Below are 12,820 nucleotides of genomic sequence, written 5' to 3'. Positions count from 1 at the left end.
GTTTGTACTATTTGATATGCCTAATTCCCTATCTCTTTCCATTCTCAATCTATATCTCCCCAACTCTTACCATTTAAGTTATCCTTTTAAAAAATGCACTTGGTGGTGACTATCTATGTCTATGAAATCATGATTAAAAGAAATTTATAATTTCCCCCATAAAAATGTCGTTCATAGTTTATCCTAAAGTCTATTATCTTCCAAATATAAGCATGACTCTTGGAGAATACCGAAGAATCAATTTGGACTGAAGTGTAGAGAGGGAAGGGGAAGTGGTCTTTTTCTGCCTCTTTTGCTTTAATCAATCAAAGTCTTCACTTTCGCCGACCTCGTTCTTCGTGACACCTACGCCTCCCCATCTCTTTTTTTGCTATTTTTAACCCTTTTTTCTAAACATGTTTACGAGTTACGATCACATTATTTATCTTGAAATAATCTAATAGCATTCTTTCCCAATTATGCCCTCGCATCATGCAAGTGGAGTGAATACAGTCGAAGGGCATTTTGGTGAAAACAAAATTTGGACCAATCTACGTGTTTAGTGACAGCAGGCACCTGTGCCACTGACAAAATTGACCCACCGCCCAACATTTTTGAAGCGCGGTGGTTTCAAATCCCATGCCATTAAGATGTCTCACTAAAAAAACTTAAGAATATAACTAAAGTAACTAGGATTTTATTGCTAAAATGAATTAGGGATAAGGTAAACCATGAAAATTGAGACATCATAATTGACCGGTTACATTATAATTTATGGCATTCCTTAATTATCAATTCCTTACCCCCATGAATAATAGAATCAGGGCATAAAATAGATGAAATCATTCAATTACTAGGCCTAGATGCATGGATGCAACAGTAATGAGATTTAAAACAAGGAGAAAAAACAAGTTCACAATGAGCAAAGACCCTACCAGCTAGTACTGATGATAACAACCATACATTTTGGACGAAATTCACTAGGCCATAGAGAATATATATAAACAGCTTCATGCCGTTTTCACTTCAATTATTAAGAGAGAGAGCATTTTGCAAAAAACTGATCAATGAGTGATACATGTGTATTGAACTTGAAGCAATGAACAAATGAACAAAAGGTAGGTTCATAATCTGGTTTGGTCGTGATTATAGTACTACTAATTAAGTTCATAACATCACTAAATAATTGATCCCCTGGCTATAATTCACATAAACCAAACTGCCATTTCCTTTAATACAGTTCATGGAAGTGATTAATGTACAAAAAAGGGGGAGAAAATATTAATTAATTTATAAAAAAAGAAACAAATAGAAAGAAAAAAAAGGAAAACCCACCTTTTGTTTTCATCTTGTTCCCAAATTCACTACTGACCCCAAGCACCCCAAATCCTTTCACCAATGAAACTCACAAACCTTCTCACCGACCCTTTCTCCTCATCATCTTCAACTCCACCACCGCCTTCAACAACATCACCACCACCACCACCACCGCCGAAACCTCCGCTTCCACTACTATTTACACTTGTCTCGGTCTCACCCAGTACTAATTCCGGCTCAGCTGAACCATTACACGGCGAACTCACTTTGACCAACTCAGAGCGCTTGGATTTGTTGTTAGAAGAACCACCACCCCTCTTGTTCTTCTTCTGAATCTTCTCCTTCCTGCTACTACCACCACCACCTTTGTTGGTTTGTGCAAGCCATTCTTCAAAAGCGTCAATGATTTCATGTATGAGCTGGTGGTTCGGAGAGGAGTCCCAACGGACCCAGTAGCTCATGTAGCAGCGGAAGCAGCTGCAATGGAAGAGAGCAGGATGATCGGCGCCGTCGGCGACACCTTTTGGTGCCCGGCGAGGGTTTCCGGAGGAGGAGGAGAAACTGTTGGAGGAGATGAGGTAAGCGAGGACTTCACGGTCCTCCGGTGAGAGAGCGACGGTGAGGGTGAGGATGGTGGCCGGGAGGAAAGAGAGCTGGTCGGAGATTGTTGGCGGTGAAGGGTGGACGGTGCCCTTCCGATAAAGCTTCTTCATCTTAAAAAAATTGAAAATGAAAATGAAATTGTGTTGAAGAGAGAAAGGAAGAGAGTGAAATAGAGAAGAGTGAGAGAGAGAGAAGAGAAGAGGATTAGGATTTGAAGGGTAGAATTGAATTGATGATGAGGTGTGTTGTTGTGTGTGTTTTATTGGTATTATTATTCTGTTTTTTTTTCTAAACATTCATTACTCCCTTTCAATCGATGCCGTTAGATTCGAGATTTAGTTACAGTTAAGACTCATCATTCTCTCCTCAAATGTATTATGTGGGAATCAAACTCAGATGTTTTTTCGACACACTCAACTTACGTTACCAACTGAAATACCCTCTAAGACCATCCACAATGGTTAAACAAAAAATGTTTTGTTTAACCCTTTTCTACCCCACTTTTTCTCTTCCCAACACTCCACATCATCTTCTCTCTCCAATTCAACAAACTTTCAACAATTACCCACTCCAATGGTTTTGTTTAACTCTCAACACCCTACCCCACCACTCACCACTCACCCTACCCCACCACTTTTTTATTTCACATTTTTATTTAATTTTATATTTTTGTTTTTATAATTACATAAAATTACAATTATCGATTTAAATTAAATTAAAACAATAAACACTTAACGATTTTATTTTTTTTAAATATAGACTTTTTTTTTAAAATATAGACTATAATTTTTTTTTTCTTAACTTAAAACGCAAGACAACAAACTAAGCATACAAGAATTTATTTTATTTTCTTAAAATAAAATGCAAGACAACAAACTAAGCACACAATATCTTAAAATGCAAGACAAGGAAAAACTAAGCACACAACACACAAATAACGTAAATAGTACGATACAAATCATCTTCAATCCTGAGACATTCCAAACTTTGCCCAGATGTGCTTCACTAGATCTGCTTGCAGTTCATGATGAACATTTGAATCACGCAACTCGGATCTAGCACGCACATGATTTGCGAAAGCGGGTAAAACCTCGGTCGAGTATGGTTGCTGTGTACTAGATCCACCTTCCCCAGATTGCTCAAAATCGGTCCAACGTTGAGCATATGTATCTCGTTCATCCTCGACAATCATATTATGTAATATGATGCATGACCTCATAATGATACTCAAGTCATCTATGTCCCACAAGCGAGCTGGTTCACGGATGATTTTAAAACGAGCTTGAAGAACTCCAAATGCACGTTCGATGTCCTTCCGACATCCCTCCTGAACTTTTGCAAATAACTTATCGGGTTCACTTTGAGGAAGTCTAATCGTTTTGATGAAAGTTGGATAAGAAGGATAGATACCATCGGCTAGATAGTATGCCATATTATAGGGACGTTGATTCACAACGAAATTCACAGCTGGAGTCTTTCCCTGTTCCACGTCATCAAACACTGGTGACCGATCTAGAACGTTTATGTCGTTCAACGTTCCAGGACATCCAAAAAAGGCATGCCAGATCCATAGGTCATAAGTTGCAACTGCTTCAAGAATAACTGTTGTGGTTCCCTTATCCCCTCTAGTAAATTGACCTTCCCATGCTTTAGGACAATTTTTCCACTCCCAGTGCATGCAGTCAATACTCCCGATCATGCCTGGGAACCCCCGCATGTCATTAGCATGTAATATCCTTTGCAGGTCTTCTTGGGTTGGTGCTCTCAGGTACTGTTGCTCATACAATCGTATGATTCCTTTACAGAATCTACGTAAACACTCCAATGCTGTAGTACCTCCAATTTTGATGTACTCATCGACCGCATCTGCTGCCACACCATATGCTAACATTCGCATTGCTGTGGTACATTTTGCTAAGGGTGATATACCTTGTTTATTGGCTGCATCAACGCGTTGGGTGAAGTAGTTATCACTACTTGAAAGGTCATCAACGATTCGAAGGAAAAGATGCTTTTGCATCCGGTACCGACGACGAAACATTGCATCGTCATATGTAGGCTCATTGGCAAAGTAGTCGCCAATTAGCATCTGGTTTGCCGCTGTATGATCTCTACCGAGATATTTTCTACTACGAGGTGCAGCATCTTCTCGAATTTTTCTTCGACGCTCTCTAAATCGGTTGAGTACATAAGCTTCTTCAATTTGACTATTTTGAATGTATGCTGCAAGATCAAAAGGACACTCAGATGGATCCATTTTTTGTGAAATTTGAAGTAGATTGGAAGAGATTTGGGATATTGGTACATCAATGGAGCTATGAGTCCATATAAGTAGGTACATTGAATGGTGGTTGAGTGCCGGATTTGAAATAAGTTATCAACCAGAGTTAATTATCGGAAAAGGACAAGATTCGAATTGAGTGGCACATATTCAAACACAGTTACCCGAGAATCATAAAAGCCAAACACTACTGACCTAACAGCACGGGCAAATTATTAAAGCAAACACTACAGACTTGACACCACTGGTGGATTTGAAATAAGTTATCAACCAGAGTTAATTATCGGAAAAGGACAAGATTCGAATTGAGTGGCACATATTCAAACACAGTTACCCGAGAATCATAAAAGCCAAACACTACTGACCTAACAGCACGGGCAAATTATTAAAGCAAACACTACAGACTTGACACCACTGGTGGATTTGAAATAAGTTATCAACCAGAGTTAATTATCGGAAAAGGACAAGATTCGAATTGAGTGGCACATATTCAAACACAGTTACCCGAGAATCATAAAAGCCAAACACTACTGACCTAACACCACGGGCAAATTATTAAAGCAGACACTACAGACTTGACACCACTGGTGGATTTGAAATAAGTTATCGGAAAAGGACAAGATTCGAATTGAATGCTACATATTCAAACACAGTTACCCATACATTAAAGCAAACATTACATAGCTGTCACCACTTGAAAATTATTAAAGCAAACATTAAAGCAAACATTAAAGCAAACACTACAGACTTCACACCACTGACAAGTTTGACCGATTACAGACAAAGACTCGCTTGAAATTAATTTCCAAATAGCTCTTTGGACAACTGCTCTAACAACTCTTTCTTACGGTCACTGAGATGCTCTTCCGAAGTTAGCTTTAGATACATACTAACTTTCTTAGCATTAGTCTTCTCTTTCATCGCATTAGTCTTCTCTTTCATCAATTCGTTAGTCTCTGCTTGCACCGATGCTATCTTTTCCAATTTTTCAAGCTCTTTCTCCTTGAAATGGATATAAGAATCCCACTCTTTGTCCACCACCTCGTCAGCATCTTCTCTAATTTTCTTTTTACTCTTTTTTTTAGCTGCCTCCCTACCCATTGGACGAGGAATTGATCCTATAGAGTTTGAGCCACTTGCATCACTGTCGTGTGATCTCTTAGATCCACTACTTCTCGAGCCACTATTTCCTCCTACCTGACTACAAAAACGTGGTTGATCACGGAGAACGCGCCATTCTTCCATCAAAGTAAATTGACCAATCTTCCCACTTGCGTATAATTCCTGCGCTCTTGTGATAACATCATCCTCCGACCAACCGCTTCGATGCTCACGCTTAGCGCTATCATAAGCGCCAATCCATTTACCCAGTCTTGTGTTCATATAATTCCAACGGTTTCGGCAGGCAACCCAATCGCGCGGAGGATCGAATGAGCAATGCTCATTACAATACTCAGCGATATCTCTCCAAAATGTTTCTCCTTTCTGGTTTCTTCCGACAACACTGTTTGTTCCGCAATTAATCCACCCACTAATTAGCACTAGATTTTGTGGAGTGTTCCATGCGGGTAAATGGGCTTTTTTGCTCTTAGGAGTGATTTCATTGACTTCATTATCAGCTGACCCGCCACCAAGATTGACTTGTGTTGAAAATTCCGGAAATTCCGCTACATCAACACTCGGAACATTTTCAGGAACCACTGGCATATAACCACTAGACTGAGGTGTTTGAGATGAATATCTCACAGATCCATAAGATGGATGAGAGTTTGGAACAATTGATGACTGGTTAAAATTTTGTATGTTTTGAGGAGGTTGGTACGAATATTGATTCGGATCTGGATAATAGTTTGGATTTCGAGGACGTTGGTTGGAGAATTGATGGGGGACTTGATAATAGTTTGGATTTTGAGGACGTTGGTTGAACAATTGATGTGGGACTTGATAATTGGTGGGATTTTGAGGATGTTGGTAAGAAATTTGATTTGGATCTTCATAGTTGTTGTGGTTTTGGTTGTAAAATGGGTTGTTTGAAGAATTCTGGGTGTTGAAATGGGGATTGTTGGGATCCATTTCAATACAAATGCTAATAGATAGATAAATAAGATGGTGAGAGAGATAATAAGAGAGTGAAAAAACTTGGTTTTTTTTTCTGTGTCCAAATCAAACGAACCAAGTCTCTATTTATAGAGAAAAAAAAATCATGAATTTTGGTATAATTTTTTTTTTCAGAAAATATTTTTTTTGATGAAATAATTGAGTTCAAAAGATAAGGAAAAACGAAATCCGGACTGACCAACCACAGGCTGCCACGTGGCAGGGGCAGAAAAAGCCGTCTTCTCTCTCCTACAGACAAGGCGCGTCACGCGCCTTGTCTGCGCGTGCTGTACACGCGCCTGCGGTGGCCACTGGCCTTGCGCCACGTGGCACACCGCAGGCTCCTTTTTTTTGTTGAATATCTTCAACATTTTCTCCCTCTCTCTCCTCTTTCAACTAAATCCAACAACCATTAAAACACTTCAACAAACTTCAACACACTTCAACAAACAATTAAACCATCCATTGTGGATGGTCTAAGTATTATTCTAAAATATTAATATTTTTATTTTGTGAAATTGGAAATGAAATTGCAACAATGGGGAGTGTTCACGTGCGATGCGGCATTTGATAGTGTTCTGCACCTGCAGTATTGAGCTAGTTGCACTGTGATTTGTGCAGTGATGGGTCCCTTGCCTCTCATTTGTCACTGTCTGCTCAGCCTTTCTGGGTTTTCAAACATAATACCTTTCTCACACAAACGCGCGAGGGAAGGCACACGCACACGCGCTAGCTCTCTTCTCCAAGTTATTAGGGTTTTGTTTACATGGGTAATGGGTTTGCTTTTTCCAACAACAATACACAACTTCTTTACTTCGATTTTAGTTACTCTTTTTATTTCAAAATGGGGTTCATGTTTAAGGTAATTCAAACAATTTCAAAGTTCATTAGCCATGTTGTTCGAGAGGCCAACTCCTTGGTTGACTGTCTTGCCAAAATTGCTCATGTTTTTTGCTTTCATTTTCCTCCGGTAGAATGACGTAGTATTTTATATGAAGATGTTGAGGAAGCCCTAGCTTCTCTTCGTGCTCCTGTTGTTTAGCGTTTTGTCGTTTCTGGGGTCTTGCCCCTCCATGTAACCAAAAAAATTAGTAGATATTTTGCATGTGTCATTCGAGGCAAGTATTGAGTTTAAATGTTTAATGTTAAATGATGTTTGTTAATTATCTCATTATATAATCACATTTACATATAAAAAAAAGTATATTTATTTTCATGCTCACCCGATATTATTATGTTCTTGTATGGAGACTAGTATGGGTGTTCGTGGGACGAGTTGGTACGGGTTCGACTTGATTTTTACCCAACCCTAAATATAGATTGGCTCATTTTTTAAATCCGAACTCGTCCTTAGGCTCGAAAAGACCCAATAGGTGCGAGTTCAAATATAGACCGAGTCACAAAAGAATGGGTATGAGTTGACCGAAGGACAAATTCAATGTAGAATTTAAATAATTAACTTATTGACTTTCGTACGTATTATCTTTTATTTTATTTTATTCCAAGTTTTTTACTCTCATTGTTTATAACAAAAAAAAAACATACTTTTGGTCGAATCAATATTGTGTTTGAACTAAAATTGATTGGATTATCCAATCAAAACTTTTCATTGGATAGCAGATTTTAAAATATTTTTTTAATAAAAATATTAAATAAATTAAATTCTTATAAATCGTTTCTTCTCTCTATCCAAGGAAAGAGTATATAATTGGCGGCAAAACATGCTCCCTCACAATGGAATATCAACGGAGATGTATCGGCTATATTTGACATGTCATTTCAGCTAGTTTATAACTTATTTGACTAGCTTAAAGCTTATTTGACTAGCTTAAAAACTCTTTAAAAGTGTTTGGTGAATAAGCTTATTTCAGTAGCTTAAAGCTTTAAGCTATAAGCTATCTCAGGTAGCTTATAGCTTAAAGCTTATTAAATTTATTCTCATTTTTATCCTTATTATTTTATTAAAATTCCACCATTACCATTATATATTTATAAAAACACTAAACATATTTTCCCCTCACACTTACGTATGCAGTTCCCGTCACACCTCTGCGCACCATAAGTATTACAAATATTATATTAATAAAAATAAGTAAAACTTAATATTATATTTTTAAGATGATAAATAACTTGAGTTAATAAAAATATTTAAAATGATAATAATTTTAATATTAATATCATATAGGTATTAATGTGAAAATAAAGTAATGTTAAATATAAAAATAATTATACAAGTATGTCCTTTTATGTTATTTTACAATTTCAGCTTGTTAAACAGCTAGTTTTACCAAACACTTTTATTTCGATCACGTAGCTTTTCAGCTTTCAGCTATCAGCTAGCTTATCAGCTTTCAGCTAGCTTATAAGCTTTCAGCTAGCTTTTCAGCTTTCAACTAGCTTATCAGCTAAACATGTCAAACATAGCCATCATGTTTTTGGTCAAATGGATGTTATCACGTTTGAGTGTATATAACTTTTTTAAAGCTGAACCTAACCTCTTTTTCAAATCCAATGCTTAAGTTTGGCCTTTGGGCCTAAAATGGAGACCCATATTTGAAATATAATATAGTACTCTTTTTTTAAAAAAAATCTAGATTAGCATAAAAGTTTGTTTAAAAAGTTTACTAAAGTATACATCTAGGTTAAAAACGCCAGGAAGAAGTGGGAGTGGGAGGATTCCAGGACTGTAATTTAAGGAGCGAAGACTAATTTGCTCTACGTTTTATAGATTACACATTGAGGAAATTGTAATTTAAGGAGAGAAGCCTAATTTGCTCTATATTTTACAGATACATTTAAAACGAATATTTCTTAACCATTTTTTTTAATTTCCACTTTAATTGTAAGTTAAGTCATTTATATATATGTACTTTTATTCAAAAGAAAAAAACCATCCAAACACATTTACGTTAAAAAAAAAGCATGACGTATGCTGTAAATTATTTCATATTTCCATATGCTCAGATAGAAAAAGTGCAGTTATAGTGTTATTGAGAGTGAGAGGGAAAAGAAACACTTGCAAAGTCTGTCAGTAACTTCTAATTGTCAGAATTGATTCTAAGAAAGAAGTCAATCAAAACATATTATAAATGAGATCAAGCAAGAAATTTGGTTTCTGCTAAACATTGACTAGGATAAAGCAAGATAGATCAGCTGACCAGGAGGTTTGCACAAGCACAAGCATATACATTCATATTATTGAGTAACCGAGTTTGATATCCAAAGCTGAAATAACAATTATGAAGAACTCTGAAAGCGCGCCTTGATCCATGACTCAAGATACCGCAACTCTTCATTGCTTATCGAGTGGCCAAGACCAGGATAAGCCTGCTAATACAACAAATGTCAATATCTATGACTGGTAGAAGGGTTCATGAATGAATTGTTGAAACTTAAAACTTCACCTTAAATTCACATCCAACACCAATTTTTTCAAGGAAAGGGGGACCTGCTTGTCCGGCCTCGAACAATACTGTTCTATCAGCCAACCCATGGGACCATAATATGGGTGTCTGCAGATATTTGTGTGTACGAGGTTAATAAAAATATAATAGACAAAACTGCAAGCCAGCAAATTCAATTAAGTCAAATGTTATGATGACCGGCTATGCAAATTAAATGGTTTTACAGATTAAAACACCCCATCCACAGATACAAACTGTGTACATATTGGTAGATACGGTAGGTTTTTCACGTAGGAAGTAGCTTTTCAGAAGCTCCTAGGTCCGTGCATTTTAAAAAACCTTTTACAATTGATTCTAAAGGCAAAATCAACTGTCAAGAAAAGTGTCTGTGAGTAGCTTTTGGGCGCCAGAGTTGATTATGAGAAAATAGAAGTTGATACAAACAAAATGTAGCTTCGAGACAGACCTCTATGTTTGTGTATAAAGTGGCGCAAAACACACACTGAGTGATTCTAGTATGTGGCTCATGCCTCTGATAGAAACTAGAAAGTGATTCTAAATTGAAAATAGTATTGACATAAACAATTAAAGATATGGGAGAGCCGTTCAAAGGACAACTGTGTATCAACAACCACAGGCCTTGACCAGGAAAACCAGTAGAGCTGGCATCCATGCTTGACAGTGGATGAAAATAGAAATGAATCTGTTTTGAAATAAAGCCAAAGGTGTGGATTTCTATAGCAGAAAATGGACAGAATATAGCTGACAGAAATTTAGGCTAATAAAGAAACATGAGAGCAAAAACGCCAAGATGGCACATTATAACAATACTTAAGATAATAACATTACTGATACTGAAGATAAGTACCCGCTTTGCCTCGGGTGTAATTTGTTCTATGTTAGACGAATTAAATGGAACCCAACCACTGAAGACTGCACCTCCACCTAAGGTTTTAGGGTACAATAGAACACTAGCCAAGGTCAAGGCACCTGCAAAACAATGTCATCATTAATAAGTTGTACCTATCTGTTTTTCTATTAATGGATTAGTGGGAAGGAAAAGAAATGCCCACAGACACACTCATAAAGAGAAAGGGTAATAAAAGAGAGACCTCCTTGACTGAATCCACAGATAAATATATTGTTAGGGTTTATGCCAGCAGCTATTTCCTTATCTATTGTAGCATGCACATTCCGAACAGCTTTAAGTAAACTACTCTCGTCTTTAGGAGAATCCTGACAAATATAAGCAAAAAGTGTTTAACATACATCGATGAGATAAACAATATCACCCCAAATATGATAAAAGCAGTTGCATGAGTCAAGTTGCTCAGCTAATTGGACCAAAAGAGGGGGGGGGTGTGAAAAGGCACATTATTTGAGCTTAATTCATGACAACATATGATGCTTTCAAGTATATTTAAAAAGAGAAAATTGATCATGCTCATAAGTCATAACCATCCTTGTGTTGGCCTGAAAATCACATTAATATAAGGAGGCTCACAGGTGCAAATTACACCACATAGAATTAGTCAGTTAAATCAGGACCAAATAACGATGATTTTTTTTCAAAATTAACATTATAACTGATCATGTTAAATGCTTTAAGCACAACTCTGATCAACTGTTGAAAATTTTGGAATATCAATACAAAATATCTGAAAATTTTGGAATATCAAGGCTGCCGAATATCAATATAATGAGAAATCAACTTATTGTCAGAACAGTGGCACACTAGTAAACAAACCATCATGAAGGTTATCACAGAAGAGCACTTTGCAGATCTCATAGTTCTTAATTGGTTAACACTTAGCACCACCTTGATAAAAAAAACACAGGTTGATTTGATGCTTTAAACAGAATTATGCTCACTCAACCGAGTCCACCACCATGATAGAAACACAAAGAATGATGCTTCAAACAGAATGATGCTTACTATCAAGTGGAGATTTGAACCCTCTCCTCTCATTTTGTAACCCTAATATATGTGTGCATAATTGAACTAAATGTAGTATACATAGAGCTCCAATTTACATTCTGATAGCAATACAGAAATAAAGCCTAATTCGCTATATTATTGTTTACAATTTCACCTTCAAGATTGATCACACAGCATTAATATTGGGAAAAAAGCACAGAGAAAAGGAAGCTAAACTCACAGCTGTGACAGGAATCTCCTGGATATCAAACCATGAAGGCATTACAGAACCATCTGCAAGAAGCAAATCAATGAATTTAATATTGAAAGTAACTGAGAAATGGTGTATAGAGAAGAAAAACGTACAGTTGCAAGTGACTGGGGCGTTCGGTGCGGAAGGGAAGGACCATTTGGTGGTTCTGAACTCAGGAGAAGTGAACAAGGTCTTGATGGGTTCGTTGGCAGGGCCCGAGTCGCCCAGACCATGGAGCCACAGAATGAAGCTTCGAGACATCGACATGGACACTGAAGAAGAAGAAGAAGAAGGGTTATTGGGGAATAGGAGGAGAATGAGAAGAGCGCTACTTAATGTGATTGTAAACAAGATAATGGGCTTTATGATCTTCATCTCTCATCTCGTTCATGATGACTTTGCTGGATATGGATCTTGCACGGTTGCATTGTTATCAACCTTCTCTCACCTTTCACATTCACAAATAGGACCTCACAAATAAGTTTGAATAAGCTTTTTATTTTTATTTTTCCAATCATAATTTACAAATATACTATTCTTTCCGTTACTAAATAACTCACATTTTAAGGTTGTTGCACAAGTTAGGGGTGTACAGGGGACGGGTTAGGACGGGTTTTGGTTAACCCTAACCCGGCCCTAAATATTGATCGGGCCAATTCATAGACCCTAACCCGTCCCTAGACCCGAAGCAACCCGACATTATGCGGGTCCAATTTAGGACGGGTCTATGTAGGACGGGACCGGGTTGGCCCGAGGGACAATAAGTTTAAGACTATTTGATACTAATTGTAGAATTTAAAGATAATAACATACTAAAAGAGTTATAAGTTGGAACTAATTTTTGGAAGAAATAACTTGAAAGGATCCAATTCTTTCATAATCTATTGCACTTGAGGTTTACATTTTGTTTGATCATTTCTTCACCTGTCTCACATATGCATAATACACACACATGATTTTCTCTTGTT

The 12,820-nt window shown here is 37.1% G+C and overlaps 2 protein-coding genes across 2 annotated transcripts; both read right to left on the bottom strand.

Moving 5' to 3' along the window:
* Positions 1–1,189: 1,189 nt before the first annotated feature.
* LOC130715440 (uncharacterized) lies at positions 1,190–2,141 on the bottom strand. Its single transcript, XM_057565539.1, has one exon. The coding sequence runs from the start codon at positions 2,007–2,009 to the stop codon at positions 1,344–1,346; it is 666 nt and encodes a 221-aa protein (XP_057421522.1). The 5' UTR covers positions 2,010–2,141; the 3' UTR covers positions 1,190–1,343.
* Positions 2,142–9,342: 7,201 nt separating this feature from the next.
* Positions 9,343–12,322, bottom strand: LOC130713853 (probable carboxylesterase SOBER1-like). Its single transcript, XM_057563667.1, has 6 exons — positions 11,966–12,322; positions 11,841–11,893; positions 10,794–10,917; positions 10,550–10,671; positions 9,682–9,789; positions 9,343–9,604 (listed from the first exon to the last, which is right to left on the bottom strand). Exons 1-6 carry the CDS (start codon positions 12,225–12,227, stop codon positions 9,515–9,517), a joined length of 759 nt encoding a protein of 252 aa, XP_057419650.1. The 5' UTR covers positions 12,228–12,322; the 3' UTR covers positions 9,343–9,514.
* Between the last annotated feature and the right edge of the window lie 498 nt (positions 12,323–12,820).

Source organism: Lotus japonicus, chromosome 4, assembly GCF_012489685.1.
Source record: "Lotus japonicus ecotype B-129 chromosome 4, LjGifu_v1.2".
In the NCBI taxonomy this organism is placed as follows: Eukaryota; Viridiplantae; Streptophyta; class Magnoliopsida; order Fabales; family Fabaceae; genus Lotus; species Lotus japonicus.
The sequence above is the reverse complement of the archived record's forward strand: the minus strand, read 5'-3'. Positions and strand labels throughout refer to the sequence as shown.